This window comes from Pleurodeles waltl, chromosome 10 (genome assembly GCF_031143425.1).
Source record: "Pleurodeles waltl isolate 20211129_DDA chromosome 10, aPleWal1.hap1.20221129, whole genome shotgun sequence".
NCBI lineage: Eukaryota > Metazoa > Chordata > Amphibia > Caudata > Salamandridae > Pleurodeles > Pleurodeles waltl.
The window spans coordinates 80,256,183-80,278,264 of record NC_090449.1 but is presented as its reverse complement, the minus strand read 5'-3'; the positions used below and the strand labels follow the sequence as shown (position 1 = coordinate 80,278,264).

The window sequence follows — 22,082 nt, the reverse complement described above, 5'->3', positions numbered from 1 at the left end:
GCTGTATGTTTAACACTACATGGTATGGTGAGGTGAGCAGCACAAAAGCATATAAATTTTTTTTTTTAATTAAAAAGCAAAACATTATAAAAACATAAACAAAATGTTTAAAATCAAAATGATTAAAAAATAGAAAGTCAAATTATATATATATATATATATATATATATATATATATATATATATATATATATATATTATTATTATTATATATATATTATATATATATGTGTGTACAATATGGTCAAAGGTGTTGGGGCGGTGCAATCCACTGCCGGTGCCAGGTTGCCAGGTGACAGAGAAGACCAGTCTCAAAAATATTGTGAAACAAAGAAATTCACCGCACTCCATGGGATCCAAAATGTAGATTTTCCTAGTATTTTATGACGGAAAGTCTTAATTTTATTAAAGACACGGAGACGAGTATTATGCTTCTCAGACTTGCTTTATTTCAGTGAGCAGCAGTCAAGGAACAACTACAATTCCCATGAGGCAAAGGGAACCAGAGCCAATGGGAAGTAAAAACGTATTGGAATATGTACCAATGAGAACAGGGGACTTAATATAAACACTATACTTGACTTCGACCAGCCCTCTTTCTTGATGCGAGAAGGCTAGTCTGTGTGAGCCAACAGAGGAAAAATAGCAAAAACAATAGAAACTGCCAATAAAAGAGAACAAAGATCTTGAAAAAAGTCCATCCAGTACTAGAAGTGTTGGGAGATCCAAGGCGCAGGAAGAGGAAGAAGTTGACAACGAGTAGGATGGAAGGACGATTATGAAATTGCTGAGGATATTGCTTGGCGTTCATGTTGAAGTCTGTGGTTGATTAGACGATACTGTGGGAGGGAAAAACAGTCGAGAAAAACAAATGTTAGAGAAACTGTGAGGAGGGATAATACTTGCGTCCGTGTCTTTAATGAAAGTAGACTTTACTTCATGAAATACTAGGAAAATCTACATTTTATGGCAAGACCGGAGGCTCCTATTATGCCTGTTTAAAGCATGTTAATAATGACAGAAGTTGCTGTGTGAACTAGTTTACAATAGAAAGTTCTAAAGACATTGTCATTAGACCAATCAGCCAATCTCAGGATGTCCTCTAGTCTGGAACCCACCCAAGAAGCTTTGGAAGCCATAGCACCTCTGGAGGAGGGAGCGCCAAAAACTGAGGTGTTGATACCCGCTAAGGACATGACCCAACAAGCCCATCTAGCTAGGGTAGCTGAGGAAACTGGCTTGGAGATTTGCGAAAAGAAATAAGGAGCTGGGAGCATGAGGACGTTCTGAGATTGGCTGTACGATCTTCATATACTTTAAGGCATTGACCCACACATAATTGAGGTGGGTTGGGGAAATAAGGGTAAAACACTGAGCAGATATTGGTTGTGGTGCGTCTATTGATGGAATAAATAACACCTGTAGGGGAGAAATGACGAGAGGAAATATCTAAAGCTCTCACATCTGATACACGTTTGATAGAAACCAGACAGAGTAACATGGTAAGTTTAGCGGAAAGCATTTTTAAGGATAGGTCGGAATTATCCTGCCAGGAAAGAAACAGGTTCAAAACAGCATTAATGTCCCAAAGTTTTGAATACTTGGGTAAAGGAGGGAAAGAAAACTTTACTCCCTTGAGTAGACAACAGAGTAGAGGATGTTCTCCAATAGGCTTTCCGTTGCTGTAGGCATGCTGTAAAGAAATAGCTGATCTATACAAATTGATTGTTCTGTAAGACTTACCTGCGCTAACTTGGGCAGCTAGGAAGTTAATTATGTAAATTATATTGGCTGAAAAGGGATCGAGGTCCCTTCCCACACACCAGCTTGTCCAAAGAGACCAGGCGGAACAGTAGGCTTTCCTGGTGCCGGGGGCCCAGGCTTTATTAATGAAGTCCGAAGCTTCTGCCGAAATAGGAATGGGAGATTGGGAAGACCCAATACCTTCCAGGCCGAAAGTGTGAGAGTGTTGTTGAGGATAAGGGGATGTGGATAACGTAGGGAGTTCTGAAGAAGGGACTGAAAGATCGGTAGAAGGACCAGCAAGTCTGTAGTGAGTTCAAGGAGGGAAGGGAACCACACTTGAGCTTTCTAAAGAGGGGCAACAATTATTAGCGTTGCTTTCTGGCGTCCGACTTGGGCAAGTACTCTGGTAATCATTATAAACGGAGGAAACACGTAATTGAGAGAAGAAGACCAATCCTGGAGAAAAGCATCGGAGGCTAGAGCTGAAGGATTCGGACGCCAGCTGAAGAACAGTGGAAGTTGTGTGTTGAGACGAGAGGCAAAAAGATCTATCTTGAAGGGGCCCCATTTGTGAAGAAGAGATTGGAAAACCGAGGGATGGAGTTTCCAGTCGCTGGAGTCTTTGAGGAAGCCAGAATGCCAATCCGCAATCTTGTTGGAGGAACCTGGTAGGTATTCTGCGGAGAGAGAGATTTTGTTGTGGAGACAATATTCCCAAAGGCTTTTTGCCAGATCTATTACAGGTTTTGACCTGGTGTCCCCTAAATGGTTTATGTAGCGGAAGGTTGCATTAAACAGTGAATAACAACATTTAAAATAAACGGTATAAGAGAAAAAAGTGAACACTTATTCTTGACTGCGAGCAGCAAGAAAGAGAGCTGATCGCAGTCAAGTATAGTGTTTATATTAAGTCCCCTGTTCTCATTGGTACATATTCCGACACGTTTTTACTTCCCATTGGCTCTGGTTCCTTTTGCCTCATGGGAATTGTAGTTGTTCCTTGACTGCTGCTCACTGAAATGAAGCAAGTCTGAGAAGCATAATAGGAGCCTCCAGTCTTGCCATAAAATTAACGTCTATTTATTGCAAGCAACAACCACCTACGCGTTTGGATCCCTTGAAGTGCAGTGAATTTCTTTGTTTCACAATATATATATATATATATATATATATATATATATATATATATATATATGTATAGATATAATTTTACTTTATATATTTATATAACAACATGGTCCGTTCCCAAAAAATAAACAAGATGCCAACACGGGCCATTCCAAACAAAATAAAAACACTTTTAGCTGAAGAGCTGCAAACAAATCATGCACATACAACAAAAAAATGTGAGCAGGAAAAAAAGCAAATAGTTCCTGACAAGCACTTGAAAACATGCTGGGTGTAACCATACAGTAGTTAGTCCCTGCTCTCTGGGCATTAACAACCAATTAAAAGAAGGGACCAAAAACAAACATTATCCACATTATCTAGTAGAAAGCAAGTCTTTCTAAAGGACAATGCAAGTGACCAATAATTAGGCGGGATGAAAGCGCATACAGTCAAGACAGCATGTCGAGAGACAGTTCATGTGTGTTACCTAGGCTCGACCTAAAAAAAATTCCTTTGCCACAAAAGTATCTGGGTATATATAAATTGGTACAGCGATATGCACCCTGCAGCCAAGTTTCTTCATGCATGCCTAACCAAAGAAAGCCAAGCAGCAGTACTAGGATTGCCAACAGTCCGTAATGATCACGTGAAAGATCTTGTGAATTGGGAGTGTTAATATAATATTGAACAAAGGGAAGCAAGAGGGTACATGTAAACATTAGAAGAAAACAGAATGTATCTATTTATTATTTCCTATAAGGAAAGGGGAGAGTTACACAGGTCAGTGGTTCCAAACCTTTTACTGTTGGCATTTGAGTGGCTTGTGATGCCATCCCTTTACATCCCATGCAAGAGGCACACCTGAATATTTATCTATGAAAGTCTTATTACACTTGCACCCCCTGTTAGCCACATGTTTGTGCCAAATTATTTTTCTGATATTCATCTTTATCTGTAGGCAGTCCACTCCTTTGTCATGAAATTGGATCAAATTATGAAGATTTGTTACAACTTTTCGATTTTGGCAGGTTGGTGTGCATCCTACTTGTGCACATCTATATTGTTTCTGTTTTGCTCCTTTGGTGTGTGATACAAAGGCAAGATCCTATCCACTGTACCATTAGAGAGATGCTAAACCACACTATTGTGTTTTCTGGAGAGCAGAAGAACATGCACTTGCCTATGATGGTCCTGAGTTAGTCCACCAGATGAATGGCAGCTTTATATAGGGGGCATGCTAGTTTCTGCCTGGGAGGTTTACAGTGTAGTGGCATGATTGACTCTGGACACCATTCTTCCTCACCACAGATAGCAGGTAAGAGGAGGCATGCTTTTTGGCTCAGCTAGACTCATTCAGCATGTAGCTACTCTTGGATTTTATAACAAACACAGGTGGTTGGGAGTATGTTGGATTAGGGGATGATTGTTGATTGTACACTGCGCTGCTCGCTGCTCGTTGCTCGATTTATCCGAGGGAGAAGACAGATTAAGTGATAAATGCCCCAGTTACTGAAACAGAAGCCTCATTACAAGGAGCATTGCACTTTCTCATTTCCCATCCCCCTACCAGGACATACATCCTGTGTTGCTTGGGTAGGCATTGCAAACAACCATGGTTGAAATAAAGGCACTATCTATCGTATTCCCTCCAGCTGAGGGGTCATACTGGTTTGTATTGTGCATTATAATCAAAAGAAGGCCATTTCTCAGATTGATTAACCATCCTGATTTAAGAAATGCTGCTGGTGAGAAGGAAACTGAGGGTATGACAAACTTAATTTGCCAGTGTCTGCTCAAATGTCCTGGTATCTTTAACCTATGTACTGATGTTTCTCTATATATGATTTTCTATTACTAAAGGACCTTGTACCAGTACACTTCTGACTACAGGTATCGTGGTGACAGAACAAGACATGATACCTGCCAACTACCCCACTGCTAGCGAGCTGGACGCCTGTCTGCCTAATGATGTACTGAATGCCAATCTGGAGCTGTTCGGGAAGATGGAATTTAGTGACCCTCAGCTACAAGCACTAAAAACAAAGCTGGATACGGTAAGCTTGGGACGTAACAGGGCAAATCTGTGCTGGGATAGACAATGCATGACTCCTAGAGATCTATGTGTATCTCATGTATTTCTGCTGACCACAGACAAACATTGGAGCTCACAAAACGTACTTAGGATCAAAAGCTATGTAATCATCAGACAATCAAGGCCCCAGGGAGGAAATTTAAAAATGTGAACCTTCCAACCAGACTCTAAAAGGCACCCAAAGCTCTTGCTCCTTCCTCCCTCTTCATATTCAACGTAGAGTTGTATGTTAGCGCCTCCAACCACCCCTCAGTGTCGGGGGGGAAGACTGACACCCTTTTTCTACAAAAGTATCTTCTAGCCAGCAGGATTATATAAAAAAGCAGCTTCTTCTTTCCTCTCTTAATTGTTAACTGAGTTTGTTCCTGAAGTAAGCCAAAGATAACCAGGGAGGGGCTGAGTTGAAAATTGATCGAAAATATCTCCCTTATTACCTACTCCACCTTTCTATAAAATTTTGTGAACTGGGGGCAACTCACAAACATATGGATACCATCTGCACTGTCCAGGCCACACTTTTTACAGGCCAAAACCGCTCCTTGCCCGATCTGACATAATTTCGCAGGTGTCAAGTAGGCCCTATGAATAGTATAAAGGTCAGTGAGTCAACTCTGTTTTCCAGACAGGAGCCTCCCCATGGAGAGAAGCAAAGAGCGGTTGCAGGATGCCTGAGTATTCTGGGGGCCCCCTTTGAGTAGGACTGTGGTAAATGAGGACTTAAAAAAAAAAAAAAAAAAACATTGGAGCTCACGCAGCAATACACGCTGCCCTGGATTACTAGGCACTTTTACCTCAACAAATCTAAATCTCACATTAAGCGGCGTAAAATTAAATGATGGAGCCCGGTGGCAAAATTACCTTTATGTTGGGAGATGGCTTTTTACACCTGTGGAGTAGCCATTAAAATAAAATTCGGCCCACTTTGAACCTAATGCCATATCTGAAACCCAAACGGCAACGAGTGGCCATTTGTGATGAGCGAGTCTGCCACTCATTTGAGGAATTCTAATTTCTGGAAATTCTAGATATTACCTTCCTTACCTTCAATCTTTTCTTCATTCCTTCCTCCTCTCAATTACCATTACTGTTTTTTTCCTCTTTGGCTCCTTTCTTTTCTTCATTTCCCCTTTTTACCCACCCATCGTATCGCTCCTTTTCCTTTTGATTTATTCATTCATCTGACCATAAATCAAGCGTTCATTGCGTCCTTCTCTCCATCAACCTGTCTGTCTTTTCATGCATCCTTAGATTCCGCCATCCATCCATGTTTCTCTCCATCTCTACATTCTTCTGTCCTTCCTGCCTTTCCAATGCCCACCCATATATCCATCCACCATCCATATTTCAATCCATCCATCCTTCTCTCCATCCATACATCCTTCCATCCATGTTCCGTTTGGTCCACCACCCCACAGTGTTTGCAGTTTTTTTATGTGTTTCTGATTGGAGACCAGTAGCCTCCAATCAAAGAGGAAAACACAATTGTCATTGTTTCATACTATTCAGAACTAGCAGCTGACTCCCACTCCTGTTCATGCTGCTAAAGTAGGGGGTTAATCTTGCCCCTGTTTTATGTCCATATGCATATTGCAAACTCTCTATTCAGTGCATTTGTTTGGTATGCTTCTGCTTTTTCACCCATTTCCTGGTATTAAAACTGTTCCCATGGGGTTTTAAAACAATAACAGAAAAATAAAACTCAAATGGACAGTGGACAAGATAAAGAATTAACAATAATTAAGAGCATTTGTTCCAGTTTAAAAAAAATTGTGATACTTCCTCAGACAGTTTTGATGTTCTTTTAAGTATATGCAACTAGTCCTTTGCTTTATTTTAAAGCTGGATCACGTACAGTAGGCTTTTTAAAATCCTGTTAAGAGTTTCTCTTGTATATTTGAAAAAAACTGCACTGTTTATAATATAAAGATTGAAAATAATCAATTCAAGATTCAGTTTTGGTATACCTCAAGATAAGTGTTTGCTTTTCCTTCGTTTTTTTTTATTTCCCCCCCTTTTTTTCTTCTTTAACAATGCTCTAGAAAAAAGTATTGGAAAAGCCTGTAGCTTAGCACTTAGACCTAGTGACCTTGCCACTGAGTGTTTCAGTTGTTTGGAATGTATTCCCAGTGTGCACAACTGAGAACAATGCACAGTTAGTTCTCTCAAAAGGATGCTTGATTGAGGGGGGAAATGAATGTCACCAAATGAGACTCAGAAGATAGAATAATGGGAATTATGTGAACATGCGACCACAGAACATCTCTCAACGAGCGGGGACAGACACACACACAGGTCCGATGTCTAGGTGTAGTGGAGAAACGCACAGATAGCCTTAAAGTTTCATTATCACAGAGAAGAGACACCCTGGGGGAAAATGGCAGCTTATTCACTCAGTAAAGAAACAAGCACAAAGACTCAGGGGCATGTTGTAGGAGAACTGGCCCATCGACACTCTGCAACAAACATACCATGACACCTGTTGCGGTTCAGCTCAGCAAAAAACTGAGCGCCCCGTGATTCACAGCACCTATACACAGGGAGACTGAGTGTCACATTCTAAACCAGCAAGGCCGGTGCAGGCTCAACATCCTCTGATTCTGGGAAAAATCACTATCTCCACGAACCTGAAAATGAGCACCAATTTTCATTGAAGTCATAAATGTTAGAATAATTCCCTGGTGGAGGTGGCAGCCCTGGAAACCTAATATCCAAGGTGTGGCATTGTGTGATGCTGAAGTGTTCAGCATGACGAAATGCAGCAAATCACCTCCCAAAATAAAGTTTTCTGATTATGAATGCTATAAGAACACCTTTCTCAAAGCTACCTTGCAACACCTACAAAAGAGCTTGTTGCATAACATGTCTAAATTGAGAGGAAAAGAGCAATCTCATAGGTTTGCATTAAATATGGACCTATCTGTCCCCTTATACCTTGTAGCGACAGTTGCCTCACAGAGTCAGTGTTTGGCAACTGGGTGAAGGTGAAACCAGTATATAATCTAAAACCTTTTAAGCTGTATGACCAAGATGAAAGCCAGGGAGGAGGGTTGTTCATTTCCTTAAAGAAGATACCTACGATGCAGAACCATTACTACTAGTAAGTCATCAGTTCCTCTGCAATGTAGGATCTTCATAGTAAGCTTCAAAACTCTTCTCTTTATAGGTTTTTGGCCATACGACACACAGCAAGTCTTCATAAATATAATTTATTTTAAATGTAGTATTATCCAAATGGATTCCTTATGGTATCTTCTTGATATTAGATGCAGCTCATGTTTCAGAATAAAGAAAGAAGTGTCTTGTAAAAGTGTGGAACAACATTGAAGTGGCTGCTTTACATATGTCTAATACATGAATATTTCTCAGCCACACCACTGTAGCCACTTCATTATTTATCACATTTGTGGAAAGAGCATTTGGTCTCCCTTGTATCTGTTAATTAGCTAACTTACAAGTGTAAACACAAAAGACAATGCAAAGAGAGCTAGATTATTTAGAAGAGGCACACCTTATGTCCATGGATCATATTTGACAGATTCACAGACATCTTTGGATGTGTCCAAGTAAAAGTGTAACACTCTCCTGGCATGAAGTGATAGTAAAGAACTTAGAGTGTGGTATTTTGATTCCCTAAGAAAGCTGGTACAGTTATGGTCTGGTTGATATGAAAAAACGAAACTACTTTTGGAAAGAATGATAGATAAGTCCTGATGACTTTCATGTAAAGTGGTGTAGAGTTGTACGGCTGAAATGTCTTGAATCTCACTACCCTTAGGAGTGGAAGTGATAATCGCTAGTTACATGACAGGTGAAGCTTTGGGAATAAGATTGAAAGGAGGAGCCAGCAAGTAACTTTTGATATGACCAAATTGAGCTTCCAAATAGGTGATATTACTTTTTTTTTAAGAGGGAAGACTTTCTTTAAGGCCTTCCAGAAAGTCTTTAATAATTGGCATCATGAAAATGCATGTCTGACAAAGACATTTTCTATGGGCTGTAATAGCTGCAAGATGGACTTTGAGAGAGGAAAATTGTAACTTGGATTGAGCAAAACGTAACATATAGGGAACAAATGCTTCCTCTTGGCAAATGAGATCATGACCTTCATGCTGACACCACAGACAAAAACCCTTCACTTCTGAAGGGTTAAAAGGCTCTTGTGAAAAGTATTTTTGTTGTTCTTAAAATGCCTATACACACTTGAGGTAAATTCAAATGACCATATTGTCTAAACCATGCTGCAAATTCAAGGATGTTAAGTTTGAGTGGCACAGCTGACCCTGTGATATGGTCAGGAATTTGGTTTGCATGGCTATGTCTTGTGTGGCCTTATATCAGTTGATCCACATGGGCTACTCAGGCACACTGTTAGTTGGGAGTTCAGGAGCTTCAAGATTATCACAGTGAAATAAATTTGAATGTGGTAAATTGTTGACCAGTTTATCAAAAGCCATTGCCAAGAAAGCCTTGTTCCAACCTCCTGGGTGTGAAGTCTTGATAGTTTGTGTTTATTGATGTAGTGAAAATATCTAAAGTTGGATGACCCCATTCAGCAAACATCATTTGAAGGACCTCATTTTTAAAACCCACTGGTGGGTAAAGCATGCTGAGAAAGCCTGCTTGATAATGTTGTGCACCTGGCTTATACTTCAACTTCTAGGATGGAGGAGTGGCTTGATTGTCCAAGATGGTGGTCATGTTTTCATGAGTCTCAGAACGAAGCCTCTGCAATCTGCCTATAACCTGCTGTCCATCCACCCAATCCTTCCATCCCACAGGGTGCCTGGGGGGTGAAGGATAGCTGCTGAGGTTTGGTGTCTCAGACCCTGCAGTGAACTTGTGCTCTGTGGAGAAAAAGCGTAGCTGGAGCTGGTGGATGACTGAAGGGGAGCAGAGGTTGCTGTACAGAGACATTGGAGAGTGGCCCTATATGACCTGCTGTGATTCTGGGAGAAAGAGGAGTGAGGGGCTCACTGGAGATTCACATAAGCCGTGGAGGGGCAGTGTCCCCAGCATCTAGAGACATCCGACATGGCTCCCACTTTGCTGGCTGAATGAAGATCCCTGAAAATTGACAGGTTGTGTACGGACAATCCAAATGGAGGCAAATGGAGGATCTTAGGAACTGTGACAGCCCCCTTTGGAATACTGATTGAGACTGGGGAAGACCGAACCCCTGACGAAAGTTCCTTGACACCCACAGTACCCTGAATCTCCAGGATCAAGAGGGGGGAGAGATCTGGTTACTGGGCTATTTGGACATTCTTTCCTCATCTGTGACCGCTGTAAGGTGTAAAGGATAAGGGAGGCCTTCTGATCACTATCGCATTTACACTTGGCTTTAGCCTTCACTGCTGGACATCCCACCACCTCCAAAAAAATCGGATTTCTGCATAATGTGGAAGGGCGGATGGCCATCAGTCTCCTACCAGGGAAGGCTCGACCACTGCATGAAGGCTGAGTGTGGACAACCAGTGGCAATGCAAAAATGTGCCCTTTTTGTACGGTCACCCCCACATTTTCTTCTCCGATGCTGATGGTTTTGACTCTGACAGTGCACTGGGGCCTGCTAACCAGGCCCCAGTGCTCTCTCCATAAAATATGATGCATGTGAATTGGTAACCCCAATTGGCAAGGTCTTACACCCTCTTATGAGTTCCTGGTAAATGGTACCAGTGGTATCCAGGGCATGGGAGGTAAAAGGGTCACCAGTGCCTGAAGCACTGAATGAGCAACTCTAAGTGACCCAAGTCAAAGATGACAGCAGTCCTGCCATTGCAAACTGCATAAGCAGTTCAAGCAGTGAGTTTGCCATCACCATGAGTGGCAAGACATAGCAAGGTTTTTAATATACATCAGTCACCCATGAGGTATACCTCCTGAACCCAGGAGGCAGGGTACACTATATTGAAAGTGTGGACATATAATTGATTGTATGTCCCTATAGTATCTTCTTTCCATTAAGTGGTCAGGGGGCTATAGGATAATGTGTTGGCACCTGGGCATCCTGCAGTTGCCAGCTCCATCATGGTCCTAGTGAAAAGTGTCATGTTTGGTATCAAACAACTTGTCTCATCAAACCCAACTTGTTGCCCATGTTAGATTTGATGCCGCATGTACCCAGGTGGCTACCTTAGAGGTTACCCACCTTGTTGTCCCAGCCTTTCCTGTGGCCTGGTTGACAGCCTGCGTCTGCAGCCACCAAGACAGGAATCTCACCCTCTGCCAGGAGGTGTGAACTCTCCCAGTAGTCAAAAACAAAGGCCTGCCTGGACAGAAGGTGGCACCTCCCTCCCTGAGAGGATGGCTAGGGAAGTGGCATATCAAAGCAGTGAGCTTCAAAGACTACACTCCCTCTGATATCCAAGTCCCTACTCAAAATGTGGAATAAATTGATGCTTCGCTACAGTGTGGAAATTCTCTCTTTTGAACCACTTGTTCACAAGATGCAGAGGCAATTTTGAATTATTACATTTTCCCTTGTGCCAAAGAGCAACTTGTTCTCTATTTTTTTTTTAATAAGTGATGTTGTCTACTCATGCAATTCACCAAGATGGAACTTTACAGATTTGCTTGTATAGTCAATAAAGGTGCTTTGAAAAATAGTAAGTAGACATTTTTACAACGGTTATCTTGCATTTGTGATTTTTTTGCCATTCTTCTGGTTGTGCTATGCCTCTCTCCCCATCATACTAAATGATGGAGGAGGGAGAAAAAGTTGTTGTTTGATGGAGGGTGCATGAGGAGCCGGGAGGGTGGGGATTAACTCTGAAATTAGTTATTTCTTGAACCTCGTCTCTGATGGTATGCATACCTATGTCAATAATAGTGCTGTTGCTGTTTCTGATGTTGGTGGTGTCTACAAAGGGATTAAACACTGTCAAGAGTGGCACCTGAAATCTTCCTAACCAAATTACGACCTCAAGAATCTTTCAGATCCAGTGCTTTATGATTCTTAGTTTTGTTTTTCATTGTCTGTATCTCTTCTTTGGGTTGTTGACTGAAAAGAGTAGAACATGTCAACGGAATATTTAATATGTTTAGCTGGGCAGCTTCCCCCAAAGAGATAAGATATAGCCATGAAGAGGATCTTAACATTACCCTGGGAAGATAGCCAGGAAGAGCTAGTTCGACCAGATCTTTAACAGAGCTGAAAACCTGACTAGAAGGAAGTCACCTTTCACAAATTACTCTTTCAAAGCATTGTCAGCAATTTTGTGGCAAGTAATCAGATAAATGCTGACATCTGTCCATAGTTCTCAGTCATATCAGCATAAGAGACCCGGAGCACTTGCTGTTTGAAGCATGGTAATAGTAATTAACCCTAATGATAGAGTGTGTTTCTGGCAGGGCTCAAATGTTTTGCCACAAACATTTCTCAGTTTTTCACCCATGTCTGCCAGTGAAGTCACAGAAATCAACGATCTGCATTGGGAAAACTCAATAGGTTATTTAATGTATTTTTCCTCTGAGCACTACATTTCATTCATGGAAGCAGCCAATGGATTTCAGTAAGGCCCTTCATCTGGCGCTTACTCTTAAGCCGGGGGAACCAAACCCTCCTCAACGGTAGCAAGAACAGTGCCTGACAGGTGAGCTTGTATGTAGCAACCTCAGCAGCTGGAGCATGGAATCTACAGCAATAGGGAGCGTCAACACCCAGACCCTCTCCTTTTGCATATCTGTGCATGACACATGATATTTTGTGTCCCCTGTTTATTGGGGCACAACATTTTTGATTCAGACGTTTTTACTCTAATATCACCTCAATTTTAGAACTATAGTTATTTAGTTGGAATAGGAATTTGAGTTGTGTCATCTGAGCACCAATTGTCTTAATCCATTGTCCTTTGTTCTTACCTAAGTGGCAGTAAAATGTATTATTTAAAATCGTTGTATTGTATTTTCATTGAAAGCAAGCAGAGCTAGCAGCAGAAAAGTTGGATTTTGATTATAACTGTAGTACAAATTCTCCATAACTCAGTATACAAATTCATGAGGATTGCTCACTTGTACAAACTCGATATATGAAGTGTCTGCATAGTGAAACAACTATTTTTAAATTTCAAGCATCTTTAGGAGCACATTAAACATTCAGATTAACCTAGAAGCTTAAGTGAATTTTAGATGTTTTCAAATCTTTTTTTAAACCCCCACCCAAGATTAAGCATACTTGGCAACTGTTTCAACCTACTAGAGTTGCTTAACTTAAGGAAAAAGGATAGAAAAGAGCCAAAAGACAGTGCCACCGAGGCATAGAGAAGAGGGTATGCCCGTAGTAGGGTAGAGGGTGGGTATGGTTATGTAGCACCACCCACTCTCCAATTTAATGAAGTATAAATGTTGATTGCATTTAACCTGATCTCGTTGTGGCAAAAGGAACTCCCATCCCGCACTCTAGCAGTTTAAGTGGGAGCAGGTGTCACTAGACCATGTCTGTTGGACCTGGCCCTTTCTGCAGGGTCATCCCCAAACCTTTTGCCTTTACTTTCCATTTTTGGCTGAGCTTGTTTTCACTGGTCGTTGGACTCTGTGCACTTCACTACTGTTAACCAATGCTAAAGTGATTGTGCTCTCTCTTCTAAACATGGTAGAACTGGCTTATACCCATTTGGCGTATTTATTTTACTTGTAAATCCATAATAAAGTGGTGTGGCACTACCTGTGCCCAGGGCCTGTAAATGTAATGCTACTAATGGGCCTGCAGCACTGGCTGTGCCAGCCACCTAAGTAGCACCTTAAACATGTCTCAGGCCTGCCATTGCAGCCTGTGTGTGTGCAGTTTTAAACTGCCTTGTCGACCCGGCAAAGTAAATCATTTGACAGGCAAAAAGCCTTCCTTTTTAGTACATATAGGCCACCCTCTAGGGTAGAACCTGGGCAGCCCAGAGGGCAGGGTGCAATGTACTCAAAAAGTACAACATGTACTTTAAGTTTTGCATGTCCTATAAGTAAAAACTCTCAAACTTGTTTTTCAGCTACTGCAAGGTCTATCTTTCCCATAAGATTGGAATGGAGTTACTTTATTACATTTAATAAGCTGTAATTCTCAAATGGGAATACATAAATCCTTTATGTTTGGTGTCTTTGGAATTGTAATGAGAAATTCTAACTTTAGGTGAAGTCAGATTTTAAATTACAATTTCAAAAATGCCTCTTTTGGAAAGTTAGCTTTTCCTCCCTTAGCCACTTAGGGACATAATTATGAGCACGCCAAAGCGTCACTTTTTGTGATGCTCTGTCAGCGCAGACTACAAAATCATATCTATCAGGCCATGCAAAGCCACTTTAAGTAAGGCGAGGCAGTGCAAGTTGCGGTATCGCCTTACTTTTTACCAGGGAGGTGTTCCATGGGCACTGCAGTGGGTTTTCCCATGCAACACCCATGGATTCTGTCACATGCCCAGATTTAAGAGATCCTGAAAACCTGGGGATGTGCCAAAACCTCACCCATCCCCAGGCCAGGCGTAGTAAGGAGAAATGTTATTTTTCCTTGTTTTTCCTCTTGCCATGTGTACTGTATTCTGCAGCACACATAGAAAGAGGAAACACCTCTATGGATTGTTTCTGTGCAGGAAAGGGTCCCTTTCTGCGCAAAACCAATCCTGGCAACAACACAGGCACCCTTGCAGTAGAGTGCCAGGGTGCCTGCGTTGGTGCTGGGCTGCCGAAACGGCCCCAGTGCAGAAGGAAAATACAGAAATGCACTGTATTGCATAAATAAGGTGAATTCCTGCCCTTTCACTTTGGAGTAGGACGGTGAAGCAAGGTAACTTGCTGCTCTGCTCTGCACCAAATCCCCATAAATGTGGTCATTAATGCCAGCAGACTGTGTCTGGTCACATGACTGGGTGTATCTGCCAGTTGGACTTTGTGTATTCCTTCTAGACAGCCACACACAATAGGGAGCTTATGTGTGACTGGATGGGTCACCACTGGCAGGATGAGAGGGTGGAGCTGGGTTCAGACCCATTTATATTTGAATAGGGTGTATCCTGCCTTCACAGAACGAGCTGCATACCCCCTGTAGTTAGTCTGGAACAAGGACAGGAAAGGAAGGATGCTTGGGAACTTCAAAGGGAAACATCTAGAAGTTTCGCCCCCACTTAAAAGCCACAAATGGGTGTAAATACTGGACCTCAGACAGCCACTCTTCACTACACTTCTGGACCTGTGGATACTCTGTCAGGAAGAAGGACTGCTGAGCTGCTGAAGGACTCCCCCTCTACAGATTACCACCCTGCTGGACTACTGCCTTGCTGTGCTGCTCTTTGCTGCCCTGACCTGCTGACTTTTTTTTTTGGGTGAGAAGAACTTGACTTGCAACTTCACCCTTGAACCCAGGATGCCAGAGTGACTCCAAGGGTTAGTCTGCTGACATCCTGCTCCCTAAGATCCTACACCCGCCACTTGACCCAAATGCAGAAACCTGCTGACCCTCAAGTGGGGCCCCACAGGTCCTGGATCCTTTGTGTGGCTCAAGGGAGCTGAATTCAAGCTTTTAGGCTCTTTGTGACCATGAACGGAGACCTTGCTGCACGCACTGTGAACCAACATGAAGTGTCAACATCCCCACCCTTCGCATTGCAGCATTAACCCCTCATGAGGACCGCCAACGCGGAGCTCCAGAACTGTCATCCACAACACCTGGCCTGCTCCTCTCGTTATGCCGACAGCCTCACGCAGCACTCTCCTTGCTCCTCTGGACCCTCTCCAAAGCACACAGGACTCTTGGCACAAAGTTGAGAAGGTAGCTATCAGCCGGCCTAACCTGGTGACTGTGGCTGACTTGTGCTCCACTGCAGTCGGCTTGAGAGTTGTGACTCTTACCTGGTCAAGAGTGACCATATCTCCAGAGTTAGTGCTTTCTTCTTCTTGCCGCTATTTTCACAAGAAACTTTAAACGTTCATAACTCTGTTTCTACTGACGGGATTTTTTTGTTTTAGTCTTACTTTATTTAATAAATTGGGCTCTCTTTATCTAAACTGGTGTGGGGTCCTTTTGTTGTGTGTTTTCACTGTGTTACTGCTTGTAGTGTTCCACAAATACTTTACATATTGTCTCTAAGTTAAGTCTGACTGCTCTGTGCGAAGCTACACAAATTAGGGGTAATGTGGGACTTCACCCTGGGAAAAACTGTGGTTGCTGCTTGAGAAGGTTTTCAACCCCCTCCCAACCAGTAATCCAACTTCTTGCAATGTATGTAACATAAAATCTTTTAAATGTTGTTTATGGCCCATTGATGTTGATGGGAGACGCTGATCTCTACACAGATGCTTATAAATATCACTGAATGAGGAGCACAACGGAGATTCGGCGTGAGAAAACAATTGCAGCAAGTGAGCATAAAAGGAAAGGAGGGAGGGGTAGAGGAAGGGAGTAAGAGAAAGTTAGAAAAAATACAAAATGATGCAGAGATGGATGGATGGATGGAGGGAGAGAGAGAGAGAAGAATGGAAGTATTCAGAGAAGTACAGATTGATGGGTGGATGGAGAGGAGGAAGGATGAAGAAGGGTAAAAATAATTTAGAATAGAGATGTAAAAAACACTATTTAGAACATTACTTTCAGAATCCCCTCTATGGAGCTGCTCCTCGGGTTCAAGGCAGCTTACCTCACTCAACCCCTCAATACTATTCGGAAAATGGTCGAAAATTGGGAGTGTAGTTTATGTTGCTGCCTACTCCCCTGCACAACGCCACCATGTTGATGAATATAAAGACAAACTGAATTATCTTGTTTGTAAACACATAATCCCCCCCAAAAAACTTTCAAATTGCTATGTTTCTAACAGATATTTGCAAATACTTCGTATGATAAATACCTTAACCAGCTGGGCAACATCTCCAGAATGTACAGCCCATACGAAATTGGAAGATGGAATATCACAAACGTTGACACACTAGCTGCGTTGCTTGAAAAAACCTCATGGAAAAATGACCCAGCCAAGGTAAGACAAGAGCAAGCAATGAGATTTAATTTAAATGTTAATTATCAAGCATTATTTTTTAAACCTATTTTCTAAAGTTGAGATTTTTTTAGTTACTCCTGCATTTTTAGCCAGTAAAATTTAGCATTTCATTTTCCAAATTTGACAGAGTTACGCATTGAAACGGAGGTGCACGATTTTGTACGTTATAAAATATTAGAACATTGGAATGTTGTGAGCTCCATTGAAGACAATGGAGTGCTCCGGGCTTCTAATGGCTGGTAAAAGCCCAACCCTCCAAAATTCCAATATCTTTCACACAGCAACAGCTGGGATCAAAGGCCTTGGGCTCCAGGAGGCCTTTGTTTTATTTATTACAACTTTCTGCACTCTAGTGGCGAAATATTCTAATAGTCTCATAGCCTGCCATAGCTGGGCTATGCCAGCCTTTGAAGTACTGCTCCCTTTAATGCTGGAGCGGGCCTTTAATGGCCAGTGCAGCCCACTACTGCGGGCTATAAAGTGTAGTGAATACAGACTGTCCTTTAAAGGATGATTATTCGGACTTCTTCATTCATCACTTAATGAAAAAGTCTTCCTATACATATTTCACATTCATTTAACACAATTATAATAAATGTGCCATGCGTACAGCTACAGCCAACACGTGTTTTGTGGTGAACCCTTTTTTCATACTTATTGTATTGTCAGAGGAACTACAGTCAAACTTTCCATTTGATCTCCCCAAAGTTAGTAATTTACATTGACACTCACGACCAGTAATGGATTCTTTTATTATAGGTCCTTAAATTGCTCTAAAAGTAGGCTCCCATTTTCAACATTGGTGGACTTCCTTTCAGGGGCAGTGTTGTAAATTCAAAAATATTCACTTTTAGGCCATGCTTCTTTCCTTTAATAGGGCTTCGGCCATCCTAGTTTTTTACCCATCACATATACAGTAGTCAGGCACTTGACTGAATTATCTATATAAAAAAACCCTGGGCCATCATATGTGCCAAAGGGAATGACTAAATCTGGAGAAATCGAAAGGAAAGTATGATGGTAATTCCTCTGACACACACTGTGCCTTGAAAAAGCAGGTTGACTGCAAAACATGTGTCAGCTGTAGTTGCACACACAGTACAATTATTATATTTCTGTCTATTGACTATTGAAAGAAAAAACTTAAGAAGCATTTTTGTTGCAAGTGATGAATAAAGATGATTTTACAGAAGTTGGAACAGTGTCAGTTAACAACCTGTACTTACTGTTTTATTATATAAAAAGTCGTGCACCTCTGTTTCCGATTACCTCTATTTAATTTTAAGTATACTGGGGCGGGGGTGGAGTCGACTGATGTGATTTGGTCTTAGCACTAGGATTCTGATCTACTACCCAGACTCTTTGTTTAGTTTTCAAAGTTTGGCTAACACCTGCTTTTTTTAAACAATATTTCTATATTTGTGAACACAAATAAGTTGAACATGGATGATTTTTAGGCCCATTTTTTTTTTACTATTCCTGTGCAACACATCTAACTCTTGAAACATATTAATTTAACTCTTGGAATATGTCTGTCCCTGTCAAACATTCCACTTTAGTAAGTCAAATGGTTTCATAAGAACGCCCCTACCTAAGTACTTATCTAGTGATTTCCCTCCAACAGCTTTTGAAATATATTTTTGTTGGGGTTTTTCCCGGTAACATGAATATTGGTTTTCCATAATATATCTTGTAATGAAATTCAACAAACGCATTTGAACTCCCCTTAACCCACAATCAGCCCCACCACCGCCGACATTCACATCCTTGTGTTTGTAAGAATAGATGACCAATTCTTTATGCCCGTCCACTGGAGATGTATGAAAATGCCATATGCACCGCCCACAAAATATTAATGTCCCCAGACATTGTCTATTGCATTGGAGGGCGAGGAAAAAAATGGTTTAATTTGTACAGAACATTTTTTTAAGATGGTGAAGAACCCGTGACCCAGTGATTAGAATGCCACAATTCTTACTTTTCTTGTACCAACTGTTTTTTTTTTACCACGACAATGCTGTGTGATGCTATTCATACGTCCACAAACATTACTACCAACTATTATTACCCGCAGCAACTTTTCTATGCTGGAATAGATTTATCCTCCCCTCCCCTCCCCCCCCCCCCCCCCCCCCCGCCCCCCATCTTCCTTGTTTTTGCTTGAAATCACATGGGCTTAAATTACGCAATATTTTACGTTTATTAGAATAGCTGTTTTATAATGTTAGTATTTCGTCCGACGGCCACTTCAGGAGTAACTCTGAGCATCAAGAAATGCCAAAATAGAATTCAACCGGTAAGCAAAACGCCTTCCAGCATTGTACATCAAAATATGTATGCTGATGGGAAATATGAGGGCATTCTAAGGCAAAAAATGAAAACGTTCCTATGGCATTTTGTAGGCCTGAAATGATGGCTGTCCAGTGGTGTATAATTCCTCCAGGCCCCTGCATCCTCTGTGTTCTCTCACTTGAGTAGATATGTCAGAGGTTAAAGGAAGAAGCATGCACCCTGCAGTCATACCTGCAATTTCTAGTAGTAACCTAGGTATTTTGCAGGTATTTTGGTTATTTTTTAATCCCCACCGCTGCATGTTTAGAAGACCTTTTCATTAATTATATGACATATGTAGTTGCCCTGTCTTACGTCACATTTAACATTGCACTGCATCAACAATATAGACCAGTGGTTCCCAACCTTTTGACTTCTGTGGACCCCACTTTTTCATTGCTCGAACTCGGGGTGCCCACTGAATCATTATTGGAATCCAGGGACCCCCCACTGAGTCATCACTGGACGCTGAGGACCTAATATGGTAATATTATTTAACTTTCTAAGCAGGCGCGGACCCCCAGGGGTCCTCGGACAACAGGTTGGGAACCACTGATACAGACTGTTTCACAAAGGATGAATCCCGGATGAGACTATACAGAATAGTATGTTGGAACGCAAAGTAGGCATAGTACTCATTATTTATGTTAAAAAAATATGAGGTTTTGTTTTTTGTTTTTTTGCTTCTGGTGCCAGCACCTTTATGGAATGGCAGATCATGCTGGGTTGTCTTAAGAGACAAATATTAAAGTGTATCTTTCTGCAGGTTCAAGCCCTCGTTCAAAGATATCAACAAAATACTAATGCGCGGTTGGATGGGACAGTCCTTACAGTTCTCGCTCCATATATATGTGCCTTGTCGGAGGAGACGATTAAAACAATAAACGACACTGATATCTCGTAAGTATGAATGTCTTCCTGGATAGTAATTGCTTTATACTGTTATCCTGTGCCCTTTGCTCGGTAGAAGAGCAAAGGTGTGTATTCCATTTTCAAGACAGGACTCCCACATTCTCTGTCCACCCTCAAAGGCTTTTGTGCCCTTGGGAGGAATGCATATTTCTGCACTATGGACCAAATGAGGGGCAGCATTTTACAGACTTCTACAAATAAGCGCTCTCTGTTTTCTACAAGTAGTGGTTTAATCAAACACAGTGCATTGCATGCTTGGAAAATAGTTCCAATACATTATTACTTTAAAGTAATACTAAACTATATTAACTTTCCAGCTCCCAAAGATTCATTCAACTTCTTTCACATTTCAGTTGCCAGAAGTGCTTTACATATGCAAGGTACAACTGGTGATTGATGCATCATCCATTTCTGTCTTAATTCAGCAATTATGGGACCTGCTGTACAGTTAAAATGTATTTACTTAGGAATGAAGCATAAATAAAAAATAATATTCAGTGCCCGGAAAAATTAAAAATAAAACAAGGGCTCAAGTCACTGGTTTTTGATTTGGATTTTCCACTAACAGCACAAGGCACCGTAGTACTGGAACAGATTACTCGCCCCTCTTGATTCCAACCAGTACAATATCATGTGGTATAAGCACAGTATAAAGCATATTTTATAACTCATCTTTAATACCTGAGAGTGGCCTCCAGCCTTATCTAGCTGAAATTATGAATAGCAAGCAAAGATATATTTTAATTTGCTGAAATGATCCATGCAGACATGGCTGGTCAAAAGCTCTAGTTAAGTGTCCCAGCAATAACCACCCGCCTCAAGGCATGCTATATTTGACACTGTTTTGTGGATTTTATAAAGCACCAAGAATGCTATGTATTAGATCCCTCTTTCAGCAACACAATTTTAGATCCGGTAAATTGGCAATGATCTTACAACAATTACAATTCGCTGTAATTTGTGGTAGTGGCATTTTACCTATGACATCCATGGAGGATCTGACAACCGAACATCTTTAAAAGTGAATATGAGGCGACCTCTTTTTTAAAGCTTTATTTAGAATCAGTTTTTAGCTGTACATTTTTGAATGTATTGATGTTTGTTGTGCTTTTATAGCTCTGTAAATCAAGCCAAATAAAGTATATTATTGATTGATTAACTAGTCTTTAAAAAGGGGTTCGGATTTTATTGATTTAATTAGTCACAATTCTTTTGAGTCAGGTAAACAAAACACGTTGTATGATATTTTGGGGGTTGTAGTCTTCACTGGGAATGGCCTGCCTCCTCAGTAGCACAAGTTATATTTTCCAGCGCACTGCATTATTATTCCATTGAAGAAAACAATTTCAAAGCCATTTTGATAACATTTTCTTGATTTATTGCCTATGTAAGATTCACTTACTAATGTTTTGTCATCAGGTGCTTTTCTTACGCAGTGTTAGACCTGTCAGCCATAGGGTGGTCTTCCGCCAAACTCTCTGTCTTACTACTGTTTTTGCTGAATTTGTTTTTGTTGGCCTTAGGACTTTGCACACATAGGGCCAGATGTATGACAATATTTTGCACTCGCAAACGGTGCGAATCGGTAAATTCGGCCGTTTGCGAGTGCAAAATAGTGGTCTGCAATGCATGAAAAGCATTCGCAGACCACAAAGTATATATCGCTAAAATTGCGATTTCTTGCGTTGCGACCTGGATTTTGGGAGTCGCAATTTGCGATTCGCAAAATCCAGGTCGCAAGGCGATGCTGCAAAAAATCACAAATTGTGATTTTTTGTAGAATGGCATTTTGCACATGCTATGCAACATGACATGCAACCAGGTGGTAACCTGGTGCAAAATTTAAAAATGCAGTTAAACTGCATTTTTAAATTGAACATGTAAAGCAGACATGCCCTTTTGGCATGTGTGTACCTTAC

At 41.3% G+C, this 22,082-nt stretch overlaps 1 protein-coding gene across 1 annotated transcript in view; it reads left to right on the top strand.

Annotated features, from left to right (window-relative positions):
• Window positions 1–22,082, top strand: part of LOC138262378 (uncharacterized) — a 269,900-nt gene that overhangs the window by 194,747 nt on the left and 53,071 nt on the right. The window contains exons 32-34 of the mRNA XM_069212276.1: window positions 4,717–4,910; window positions 16,744–16,899; window positions 20,018–20,151. Coding sequence (XP_069068377.1) covers window positions 4,717–4,910; window positions 16,744–16,899; window positions 20,018–20,151 — 484 coding nt within the window. The remainder of the gene's footprint in view (window positions 1–4,716; window positions 4,911–16,743; window positions 16,900–20,017; window positions 20,152–22,082) is intronic.